Here is a 13,293-nt window from a genome sequence, read left to right as displayed (position 1 = left end):
AATAACAATGTATCAATTAAATAAATGATTATTAAAAACATTTAAACATTTATAAAATTCCAAATATTTTAAATGGACTAATGCTACTTTTTCAAGATAGAAGGCATATTTAATTTACTGTAAACCATGAAAAATTTGAGTACCTTTAAGGTACTCTTTTGCATAAAAATTTAATTACTAAATATATTCTAGATATTATTATACCACAGTCAGTAGTAAGATCAGTTTTATTATCTATTTTCATAAAAGAATATTGTTTTAAAATTTAATGGGTATTTCTAGAAGAAAGGAAACAATATAAACATATATTTAAAATATGTTAAAGATAACTCCAATATGTGATATTTTAATAACTTCTACTTACATGTTTTAATTAAATTAACCTAGTTCCATTTTCATGTTCTAGAATTTATTGCTAAAATAAGCTAAATTGGGAAAGAAATTAATATATACAGACACATCCCTGCTATAAATGCAGTGAATAACAACATAAAAAGTGTAGGATTTCATAATGTATTAGAGACACAATTGTATTACCATAATCTGAATAAATATACTTGTTTCTTTCACCACTGTGTTTCCCCTTGACATGCCTTGAAGCATCTAATTACATGATGAGAACTCATTTCTGAACCTTGGACTAAGGCCATCCTCTGTTATTAGTGACTCAGCCTAGAATGTCCAAAGTCTCAGTGGACAATCCCCAGTGAATACCAGCAAAACAACTGTTAATCTCATTCTCCAGGTAAAGAAGGAGTGGATCATGGTTTCTATGGAATCCGCATGAAGGTCTCTGAAATCTCATGTGTAGGGATGATCAATGAATGTATACATTTCTTTAAAAACCATTCAGAAATCTTGCTTAGAAAAATGACTTTGTTCATATGATGACTATACGACTGCTGGCAGCCAACAAAGGCAGTGAGTGTTTGAAATTGAGGAGATAATAAAAGGTACTGATTATATTTGTATTTTAAAATTTTTATTGATCATAGGGAAGAAGAGACTCTGGCAGGCGATTAAGAGAACTTTATTTCAGAAATTGAACTGCAGTTTGAGCACTAGTAATTGTACTTTCTGTTAAGAAAATTCAGCAGAAATCTTGGAGTATAGAATACAGACAACCAAAAGTGTTTTTGCCGCTAATTCATAAATGTGTTTCCCGGATTGGAAGGGAAATGATGATCAATGGAAGAGATAGGGCTAAATTATATTAAACTATGCTTTTTTGGGCTCAAGTGAAATTTAAAAACCCATATTCACAATAATTATCATAGAGGGCAGCATTTCCTCATTTGTACTTGGTTGGTGATTTTTTGGTTTTGGTTTGATTTCTTTTGCCACAAGTGGTGAGTAATCATATGATGCTTATAATAATCTTATTGCTGTTTCTTACTTGCTATTTCACCTCATATGAATCCAGTATTTCCAAGGAAATATGTAGAAACAACTAGTGTTTAAAAGTATTAGGAGGCCATTAAAGTAAAGACAGAATGAGAGTGGTTAGAATTACCAGTCTGTAGAGCAATGATATAGTTTTTAAAATAAAGGACCCTCTTCTGGCAATAAATAATTAAGGAAACCACATGATTAGTAGCTATGCTATGGGTATCCAAATTTTGTTTTTACACCCAATTTGTGACAAATTGTAGTGCTTTGTGCTTTTAAATTTTGCAATATATTTATTTTTTTCTTTTGGTACACAAGGTAAACTTCCAGTGAAATAATAGAAATATTATTCCTGCTTTAAGAACCATGCAGTGGTTTTGTAAGAAGGAAATGAGCATAGTATGTGGAAACAATGTGAAGGCTATATTACCCTACAGTCATAGCAGATAACAAGTGTGTACATGTAAGTGATAGTGATTATGTTGATGATGCCAGCAATGATAATGATGAAGATGCTGAAACTTGTAGATTCTCTTCAATGATACACCCAGTCAAGTAATACACAGTCACTATGTCACAGACAGCTCCTAATAACCCATGGATTATTCCCCCTGTTGTAATTATAAAATACAGGGTCAGACATTCAGCAACAAAAGCTTACATTTCTAGTAATTGTAAGAGCTAGGATTCCATTTGGTATTAAACTGAGTCTCTCTCCCATGAACTTACACATGAAGCAGACTAAGCACATCCTCATCCCAAAATAACAGTTAAAGGATACTTCATACTCACTTTCATAATCACTTTCTGTCTATCCATGAAAATGTCTGTCTGCCCACTTACCTATGTATCTATCTATGAGAGCTGATGCACTATCGTGGACCTCAATGGTAGGCTGTGACTTGGAAGCACACATACACACAAGCAAATATTCACTTTATATTCTTCACTCCTTTACACTTTAAAGAGTTGTGGTTCTCCAAATTCATACCCTTCTCAACAATTAAAAATACATATTGTGTAAGTATTAAATAAGACCAGTTATTCCTACGTCAGTTAAATACAACATTATGTACTGTGTCTCTTCTTAGGAGAATCTATTGTGGAGGAACTTGAAGGAAGGAGGAATCTCCTGTAGGATTCCATGCCAGGATGCTGTGGAGAGCTGTCCTTGCCTATACTCCAGAGGACACTCTTCTGTGTCATCTGATTGACATTCTAGACAAGTGTTGTCAATGTGAAATAATTCTTACTATAGACATGCAGATTCAGGTACAGACAGCTTGTTTTAAGGAATTCAGGCTGACTTACTAAGTCAATGACTTCACAGCTGTTCCAGTGAAACTGACCCTGTCACCTGTTTTACCATTTCCTAGCCTTATCTGTTAGTAAGAAAGATCACTTTCTGGAAGTTTCAGAGTTTCAGAACTTTAGGATATTTCAGTTATCCCTTCAGAAGAGAGGAAGCAACCTAGATTTTTGCAAAATCTGGTAAAGTGTGGCTTGAATTTTGGAGGCTTTTAAAAGTTCAATCTGATTTCTTATAAAACTTCCAGCAAAGCCAACTTGTACCCTTATCTCCCTTCCTATTTTTTTTTGGTAAATTCACACATTTTCTGTGCCTATGCAAATGATCAGACCAACTTTAAGAGGAGCAGCCATATTTTGTAATGAATAACGATTTCTCTTTGAGAATACTTTTCATCAAAACTGAGGAAAATATAGGGAAAATAAATCAGTGAGTGCCCCAAGGGAAAACTGCAGTATCTAGACACAAGAGAACCATCCTCCTTGGTTCCCAACTCTATCACTAGGTCTCTGTACTGTCATGAATAACGCTCTTCAAATCCTGTGATTCAGCTATTCTTCTTTGTGATAATGAGACTATCATTGAAAAATCTTTGTCTTCTATGAATATGTGAATTACTTAAATTAGGCTATTTTAATTAGCTCATATTCAACTCTAAATTGAAGGATAGGAAAAAAATCTATGCAATTTAATGATGCATTCTGACTTCAAAAGATAGTAATATGTAATTCATTTGCAACTTGGGCACCATTTGTAGAATTGTAATTATTATGCTGAATATGTACATCCTCAACTTGATTTACACAGGAGAGTACATGGATATTTTTTTTGTAAGTGAATTATTCCAACAGATAAACTTTTATGTTGGTAACATGGTGGAAATTGTATTTCTTTTAGATTTTCTGAGAAATCTTCTTTCTTTGAAAATATGTATGATTGTTGCCCGGTCAAGGAAAGTACAATAAAACCAGATAACATGAGGAAACATAAGAAGTTTAAATGATTGAATTTTAGCCATTAAAATAATCTTATTTGTGATACAAAAATCTTATTATTTCTCATTTATTTAGCATCTATAATGATTATGTATTTCAGTAAATTTAACCTCTGTCTTTTATTTTTGTTTTGGGTAATTAAAAAATGAGTCAGCCTTATTTCAGATGTACTGCCTAAAAATATTTGGATAAACTAGACCACACATTTTTTTAAACGTGTATATAAATGTATATTTATATATGTAACATATATATTTATTTATATGTTTGCATAGATATGTATGTGTGTATATAAACTTATGTATGTATGTGTGTGTTTGTGTATATATAGGCATATGTGTGTTTGTGTGTGATGTAGAGAAGTTCACTTACAACCCCTGAATCTCAATTTTGTCATCTATAAAATGTCGGTGGTGATGTCAGTGTGAAGAGCTTGTTATTAGGATTAAATCTAATGGAATCACGGAAGAAATCCTGACATATTGCAAGTGCCAGTGTGTGGAGATAGTCAATAAAAGTTCATAATGTTATCGTTCCTTTCATGTATGATGCCTCCCGGGTTGAAGTTTTGCTTTTCCTAATCGCTGTGAAACTATCATCGGAATCTTTTCTCCTTGCTTTTTCATCTTTTGTATGACATCATTAATGCTGATGCCCAGGTATATACATTTTAGAAGAGTTATAAAAATAAAAGCAAGTGGAAATGTTTTTAAATGGGCTTAAAATATTTACAGCTAATTCTGTGGATAAAAAATTAAGGGGCACAAGTAACCTGTTTGGATTTATTTTTACATAAGAAAAAAATGTCCTCTTCACATTACTGAAACAGATGTATAATGGCTGAGACTGCTTCCTCATTAAAGACAGGGATCTAATTTTATTTAAATAATGTTATATGGTAGAATTAGAACCCTGAAACATGAATAATCAAAGAGATGCTACATTGGTGTTCAAGAGATATTGTAACGTCACAAAATATGTCTCCTGCCACTCACCACTTGCAAAGTCATGTTAACAAGAGCAAGGTCTGGTAGAAAGAGACTTTTTCTTCCAAGCTTAGCTGAGGGGAAGCAGGACAGGCTTCTGCCTTAATGGGAAGTCCTTCCCCTTTCAGGGCAGTAGGCAGGGTCTTTTAAGGGGGTCTTGTCGTTAATGACATGCAGGGAGTGAGGAGATGGGGCTCCAGTGATTTTCTTCTGATGTCTTTTCTACCAAGTGGTCTGGCTGGCACCATCGCAGGCAGAGCTGGGTTGTAAATTGAGACAATCTCCTAGTGGGATGGAGTTCTGGGGTTGCCTGATTTGCTTCATGGTTCCGTCTCTAGAACTTCTAGGTAAACACAATGTCATATAAACTTGCCTTGTAGAATGTGTCTGGTGGGTAGAGTAAAGGATATATTTGCATTCCTAACCAGCTAAGAAGGAGGTGAGGGAGAAGGAAAAAGTAAATTCGTATCGAGACCATCCTGGCTAACACGGTGAAACCCCGTCTCTACTAAAAGTATATGTATATATATAAAAAAATTAGCCTGGCGTGGTGGCGGGCGCCTGTAATCCCAGCTACTTGGGAGGCTGAGGCAGGAGAATGGCGGGAACCCAGGAGGCGGAGCTTGCAGTGAGCGGAGATCACGCCACTGCACTCCAGCCTGGGTGACAGGGCGACTCCATCTCAAAAAAAAAAAAAAAAAAAGTTCGTTATTTTTCTTTTTTAAAAATGAGGTACTCAGTTGCAACATGACAATAAATATGAGATCTGATGTGCCGTCTATTATTCTGTCCTATGTTACTTTTCCTTTTTTAAAAATTAGGATAAGTCTCATGGAAAGTTTATCATAGATTGCCCTATATAAAATACAAATGATAGAAATGTTTGGAATGTTGTGTTAGTAATTACAAATAGTACCTATTCTACCTGCTAATAATTAAATTACTAATACAAATTACATACTATTGCATCAGTCTTAATGCTGATCTCATACTGTTTCCAAATGACATATATGAAAATAATTCGTTCTTCTATACTGGCCTTCACAAATTACCAGAGGTCATAAAATAATTGCTCTGTAGAGGCTCTGAAACTTGTAGGAATTTTCTTAAAATGTATTTGGAATTCCAAATATGGAGTAATTTCAGTACATTTAAATGTTTTTAATTAGAGTAAATATACTTAAGATAAACTGCACCATTTTAACTCTTTTAAGTGTACAGTTCTGTGGCATTAAGGACATTTATGTTGTTGTGCAACCATCACCACCATGCATCTCCAGAACAGTTTCATTTTCTCCAACTAAAATTGTGTTCTCCACACAATTATTCTCCTTGTCTCCCTTCCCCGGTCCCCTGGGGTCCAGCATTCCACTTTATGTCTCTATGAATTTGACTACTCTGGGTACTTCATGTAGGAGAATTCATACAATATTTGCCTCTTAGTGGCTTATTTCACTTTGCATAATATAATCAAAGTTCATCTATGTTGTAGCATGTGTCACAATTTATTTCATGATTAAAATGAATAATAGTCCATGTATGTACTCATTACATTTTTTATTGATTTCTCTGTGGATGGACACTTGTTTCTGCCTTTGGGGTATTGTGATAATACTGCTGTGAATGTGGACATATAAGTGTCTTTCTGAGGGTCTTATTTCTTTGGGTCCACATTCAGAAGTTACATAGCTGGAGCATATAATAATTCTGTTTAATTTTTGAAGAAATTACTATACAGATGGTCCAGAAATACAATATTTTGATGATTTTTTTGACTTTAATATGCATTTATAGGAACATATAATCCTATTGTAAGTCAAGGAGCATCTGGAATTACAATGGTTTGACTTACAATATTTTAACATTGAGATGACTTTTTCAGGATAGTAAATGTATATTTTACTTACAATATTTTCAACTCATAATGGGTTTATCAGGATGAAACCCATCATAAATCGAGAAGCCTCTCAATCATTTTCCACAGAGGCTGTAGAACTTCATTTTGGCACTGACTATACTTTTATGGTTTTAGCTCTTACACTTAGGTCTTTGATTTATTTTGAATTAATTTTTCTATATGGTGTAAAGTAAGCATCCAATTTCATATTTTGAATGTAGTTATCCAGTTTTTCAAACACTGTTTATTGAAAACACTGTCCCTTCCCAACTGAGTAAACTCAGTTTCGTTTCCAAAAAATATATTGCTGTTTATAGGAGAGTCTATTTCCTGACTCTATTTTCCTCCTCGTCCTCCTCCTCCTCCATTCCTTCTCCTTCTCCTTCTTCTTCTTCTTCGTCTTGTTCTGCTTCTTTCTTCTTCTTCTTGTTTGAGACACGGTCTCACTCTGTCACCCAAGTGGGAATGTGGGGCTACAATCTTGGCTCACTGCAACCTCGGCCTCCTGGGCTCAAGCAATCCTCCCACCTCAGCCTCCCCAGGTAGCTGGGACTACTGGTGCGAGCCACCACCCCTGGCTAATTTTTGTATTTTTTGCAGAAACAGGATTTTTCCATTGTGGTTGGTCTCAATGTTCTGAGCTCTAGCAGTCTGCCTGCCTCAGGCTCCCAGCGTGCTGGGATTACAGGTGTGAACAAACGCACCTGACCTCCCCTTTCTTCTATTGGTATACATGTCTGGCTTTATACCAATGCCATACTGTTTTGATTACCATAGCTTTTGGAACTGGAACAAGACAAGGATGCCCACTCTCACCACTCCTCTTCCACATAGTACTGGAAGTCCTAGCCAGAGCAATCAGACAAGAGAAAGAAATAAAGGGCATCCAAATTGGTAATGAGGAAGTAAAACTGTCGCTGTTTGCTGATGCTATGATTGTTTACCTAGAAAACCCTAAAGACTCCTCCAGTAAACTCCTAGAACTAATAAAGGAATTCAGCCAAGTTTCATGACACAAAATTAATTTACATAAATCAGCAGTTCTCCTATTCACCAACAGCAGCCAAGCAGAGATTCTAAGCATTAGGGAAGCAAAGACACAGAATACACATCCTGCTGGCGAGAGCTTGAGCAGAAACACGGAAGCTAAAATGAAATTGGCATATGGATATTCAGATATCTATATCTGGGGTCCACAGTAACTGGAGAATTGTGAAACTGAATGAGGAGGCAAAAGAGAATGAACATTTAATGGTGGCAGACATTAAAAACCAAGACTGTGAGTTACATTTTGTGAAAAGGATACTTAAAATAATAATTCATTCTACATTTTTAAATAGAAGAACCAAATAATGATGTCTGACTTAGAGAAAGTTTGACTTGGAATTATTATTTTTTTTTATATAACTTTCATTTATTTTATTTTATTATTATTTTTTTATTATACTTTAAGTTTTAGGGTACATGTGCACAACATGCTTTGCATAATAATTCCAAGTCACATATGTACACATGGGACCAACATGACACATGTATACATATGTGACTTGGAATTATTATGCAAAGACAATTCAAGAAGGAAATATAAGTTCCTCCAAATAAGTCATAGGCTGCTGCAGCTTTAGAAGTAAGTGTTACACAATAAATGTAGAAAAAAATCATCCAGAAAACATAATGCTAATTTATTCCTAATAAGATCCATAATATATGCATTTAACTTTTCCATGCATTTGTTTTAAGCATAACATATGATCTTGATTACATCTGAGTTTGTGTTGGGCATCAAACATTCCTATCCTTTTGAAGTTGTAAGACAGATGATTTTTCCTGTAAATGTATATATTTCTTAGAAAAAATTTTGGTTATAAATATTTGTCTCATCAAATATTAATCTCTGGATAGAGAATATGATTTTTTTCTAAATAGGAAAGATTAGTTAGTCTTCTAAGAGTTATAAAGTTGTGTAAATAATTCACAGTCTAACTAAACTAAGGATTTTTAAAAACAATTGGCTTACTATTCTATAAGTAGTCCTCTCTTATCCACTGTTTTGCTTTCCATAGTTTCTCCTGTGATCAACTGCAGTCTGAAAATATTGGGTGGAAAATGCCACAAATGAACACTTCATAAATTATCAGTTGGATTTCAGTCATAGCCCAATGTTGCATCATAGTGCCTACATTGTTCCCTTCACTTTATTTCATCATGTAGACATTTTGTCTTCCCATGAAGCATTTTGTCATCACAAGAAAAATGAATACAGTACAACGAGGTATTTTGAGAAAAAAAGATAGGAACTGCATTCGCATAACTTTTATTAGAGTATATAGTTATAATTGTTCCATTTTATTTGCAGCTATTTTTGTTAATATCTTCCTTATCTAATTTATAAATTAAAATTTATAATACATATTGATGGATATAAAAAATAGTGTATATAGGGTTCAGTGTCAACTGCAATTTCAGGCATTCACTGGAGGCCTTGGAATGCAACCCCTGCAGATAATGGGGAACTACTGTACTTGACTTACCCTTGTGTCTCCCTTCAGGAAGGATCGATGAATGCTCCATGGAAAATTACAATCAAACGTCAACTGATTTCATCTTACTGGGGCTGTTCCCACCATCAAAAATTGGCCTTTTCCTCTTCATTCTCATTGTTCTCATTTTCCTAATGGCTGTAATTGGAAACTTATCCATGATTCTTCTCATCTTCTTGGACACCCATCTCCACACACCCATGTATTTCCTGCTTAGTCAGCTCTCCCTCATTGACCTAAATTACATCTCCACCATTGTTCCTAAGATGGCTTCTGATTTTCTGTATGGAAACAAGTCTATCTCCTTCATTGGGTGTGGGATTCAGAGTTTCTTCTTCATGACTTTTGCAGGTGCAGAAGCGCTGCTCCTGACATCAATGGCCTATGATCGTTATGTGGTCATTTGCTTTCCTCTCCACTATCCCATCCGTATGAGCAAAAGAATGTGTGTGCTGATGATAACAGGATCTTGGATGATAGGCTCCATCAACTCTTGTGCTCACACGGTATATGCATTCCGTATCCCATATTGCAAGTCCAGAGCCATCAATCATTTTTTCTGTGATGTTCCAACTATGTTGACATTAGCCTGTACAGACACTTGGGTCTATGAGAACACAGTGTTTTTGAGCAGCACCATATTTCTTGTGTTTCCCTTCACTGGCATTGCGTGTTCCTATGGCCGGATTCTCCTTGCTGTCTACCGCATGCGCTCTGCAGAAGGGAGGAAAAAGGCCTATTCGACCTGCAGCACCCACCTCACTGTAGTAACTTTCTACTATGCACCCTTTGCTTATACCTATCTATGTCCAAGATCCCTGCGATCTCTGACAGAGGACAAGGTTCTGGCTGTTTTCTACACCATCCTCACCCCAATGCTCAACCCCATCATCTACAGCCTGAGAAACAAGGAGGTGATGGGGGCCCTGACACGAGTGATTCAGAATATCTTCTCGGTGAAAATGTAGGCATACGTTCTGTCTTAGAGTCAAAGCACTAGGTTCATATCAACTCAGCAGTGTACAGCAGTGAAGAAAAACATTATTACATGCCCAGTATGTCAAACAGAGATTAATCCAGAATATTTGTCTTTTAATTTAGTCTTGACATTATAGTTGCATATTCTAAGACATCTATTTTGTTTCTGTTTGTGTTTCTTTTTATCAAAAGACAGATAATATATTTTACACTAAATTGTAAGGCCATAGAATTTCATTATCATGTATAAATCAAAACAATAAATGTCCAAAGGAATCATATCATTCAGCATAATAGTTATATGTTGATTGTTTCCCCTTATTATTAAAATAAGACAAAATAACAGTAAATTATTTAAGATTACTGAATCTAATTGAATATTAAATAATATTTTATTTACTCTCAACTGGTGTGTATGTGTTCCTCTTTTTGCTAAAGTAATGATTTATTAATAAATTTACCTCAGGATAAATAAGTATGTCTGGGGTGAAGCCAATTTGGCTTTAGTAAAACAACAATTTCTTTATAAAAGATTCTATGGAAGTTACCTTCTATAGAACCTCTTAGACTACAGTTGACTTAGACTTAGTTGAGTGTGGAATAGGTTATTTGAACCATTCCCCAGTCACATCACAACACACACAATGTTTGTCTCCTGAGTAGCCACGGGTATTCTCATGCAAGACATTCTCTTCTGAACAATTTTTTTCTACTTACTCTTCAAAATCAACAAGTCTATACATCTTGGATTGGGATAAGCTCCTCTGCTCCACTATTTTTATACCTGCTTAGGCCTGTGCCTAAAAGGATCAACATTATTTTTATAAAAGTTGTCTGCTTAGGTCCATTCTCTGAGTGAAAGGCCATGGCTCTCCACAAGAGCCCATTCCTGAGAAACGCTTTAATCTCTGAGGAGAGGAGGCAAGAAGGAAGGTAGAATGAACAAGTAAGAGAAAAGCCCTGCATTATACAACTTTCCATAATGTAACATTTTTCTATAACTATTTTTCTAAAGTTCTTTCTGTTGCTCTCAAATAGAATAATCTTCACTCTGGAAATATAATTAAAGTGCATAAAAACTATTTATCTGAAGAATAACATCATGTGACCAGAAAATATATTTTTATTTTTGTTATTAATTTTATTTATTTATTTTGTTTATTTTTTATGGGGGTTCTGGCATATGTGAGCAGAACGTGCAGGTTTGTTACACAGGTATACATGTGCCGTTGTGGTTTGCTGCACCGATAAACCCGTCATCTAAGTTTTAAGCCCCATATGCTTTAGGTATTTGTCCTAATGCTCTCCCTCCCCTTGCCCAAGAATTTGTAATGATAGCCATTAAAATCCCAATGTAGAAAAATTTATATCTGGTTTGAAAAAGAAAACTGTAGGTTTTAATATTATGTGTTTAAAATGCTGTTATAGCAATGTAAAATAAAAAAGATGATAGAGTAAAATGACTGTCAAATTCAAGGAAATATGCATTCAATATTTACATCATTGAACTTATCTTTTCATTGTAAATAATATAAAACTACATTTTGTCTTTACTTGTATAAAATGCATTTTTATTAAAATACACTGTGTATCCATTAAAAATCATTTGGCCTAGGTTTTCTTCTAGGGTTTTTATGGTTTTAGGTCTAACGTTTAAGTCTTTAATCCATCTTGAATTAATTTTTGTATAAGGTGTAAGGAAGGGATCCAGTTTCAGCTTTCTACATATGGCTAGCCAGTTTTCCCAGCACCATTGATTAAATAGGAAATCCTTTCCCCATTGCTTGTTTTTCTCAGGTTTGTCAAAGATCAGATAGTTGTAGATATGCGGTGTTATTTCTGAGGGCTCTGCTCTGTTCCATTGATCTATATCTCTGTTTTGGTACCAGTACCACGCTGTTTTGGTTACTATAGCCTTGTAGTATAGTTTGAAGTCAGGTAGCGTGATGCCCCCAGCTTTGTTCTTTTGGCTTAGAATTGACTTGGCGATGCAGGCTCTTTTTTGGTTCCATATGAACTTTAAAGTAGTTTTTTCCAATTCTGTGAAGAAAGTCATTGGTAGCTTGATGGGATTGGCATTGAATCTATAAATTACCTTTTGCAGTATGGCCATTTTCATTACCATTCAGGACATAGGCATGGGCAAGGACTTCATGTCTAAAACACCAAAAGCAATGGCAACAAAAGCCAAAATTGACAAATGGGATCTAATTAAACTAAAGAGCTTCTGCACAGCAAAAGAAACTACCATCAGAGTGAACAGGCAACCTACAAAATGGGAGAAAATTTTCGCAACCTACTCATCTGACAAAGGTCTAATATCCAGAATCTACAATGAACTCAAACAAATTTACAAGAAAAAAACAAACAACCCCATCAAAAAGTGGGCGAAGGACATGAACAGACACTTCTCAAAAGAAGACATTTATGCAGCCAAAAAACACATGAAAAAATGCTCACCATCACTGGCCATCAGAGAAATGCTAATCAAAACCACAATGAGATACCACCTCACACCAGTTAGAATGGCAATCATTAAAAAGTCAGGAAACAACAGGTGCTGGAGAGGATGTGGAGAAATAGGAACACTTTTACACTGTTGGTGGGACTGTAAACTAGTTCAACCCTTGTGGAAGTCAGTGTGGCGATTCCTCAGGGATCTAGAACTAGAAATACCATTTGACCCAGCCATCCCATTACTGAGTATATACCCAAAGGACTATAAGTCATGCTGCTATAAAGACACATGCACACGTATGTTTATTGCGGCACTATTCACAATAGGAAAGACTTGGAACCAACCCAAATGTCCAACAATGATAGACTGGATTAAGAAAATGTGGCACATATACACCACGGAATACTATGCAGCCATAAAAAATGATGAGTTCATGTCCTTTGTAGGGACATGGATAAAACTGGAAATCATCATTCTCAGTAAACCATCGCAAGAACAAAAAACCAAACACCGCATATTCTCACTCATAGGTGGGAATTGAACAATGAGAACACGTGGACACAGGAAGGGGAACATCACACTCTGGGGACTGTTGTGGGGTGGGGGGAGTGGGGAGGGATAGCCTTAGGAGATATACCTAATGCTAAATGAGGAGTTAATGAGTGCAGCACACCAGCATGGCACATGTATACATATGTAACTAACCTGCACATTGTGCACATGTACCCTAAAACTTAAAGT

At 35.4% G+C, this 13,293-nt stretch overlaps 2 protein-coding genes across 2 annotated transcripts in view; both read left to right on the top strand.

The window, feature by feature from the left end:
- Window positions 1-13,293, top strand: part of OR2L13 (olfactory receptor family 2 subfamily L member 13) — a 176,182-nt gene that overhangs the window by 85,436 nt on the left and 77,453 nt on the right. The window lies entirely within an intron of this gene.
- On the top strand, window positions 875-11,473 carry LOC101131530 (olfactory receptor 2L5). Its single transcript, XM_055381178.2, has 2 exons — window positions 875-953; window positions 9,126-11,473. Exon 2 carries the CDS (start codon window positions 9,146-9,148, stop codon window positions 10,082-10,084), a length of 939 nt encoding a protein of 312 aa, XP_055237153.2. The 5' UTR covers window positions 875-953; window positions 9,126-9,145; the 3' UTR covers window positions 10,085-11,473.

The sequence above is a fragment of the Gorilla gorilla genome, chromosome 1 (genome assembly GCF_029281585.2).
Source record: "Gorilla gorilla gorilla isolate KB3781 chromosome 1, NHGRI_mGorGor1-v2.1_pri, whole genome shotgun sequence".
NCBI classification, from domain to species: Eukaryota; Metazoa; Chordata; class Mammalia; order Primates; family Hominidae; genus Gorilla; species Gorilla gorilla.
The sequence above is the reverse complement of the archived record's forward strand: the minus strand, read 5'-3'. Positions and strand labels throughout refer to the sequence as shown.

Coding starts and splice junctions, on each gene's coding strand:
- LOC101131530 (XM_055381178.2), top strand. CDS start 9,146: ATGGAAAATTACAATCAAACGTCAACTGATTTCATCTTACTGGGGCTG.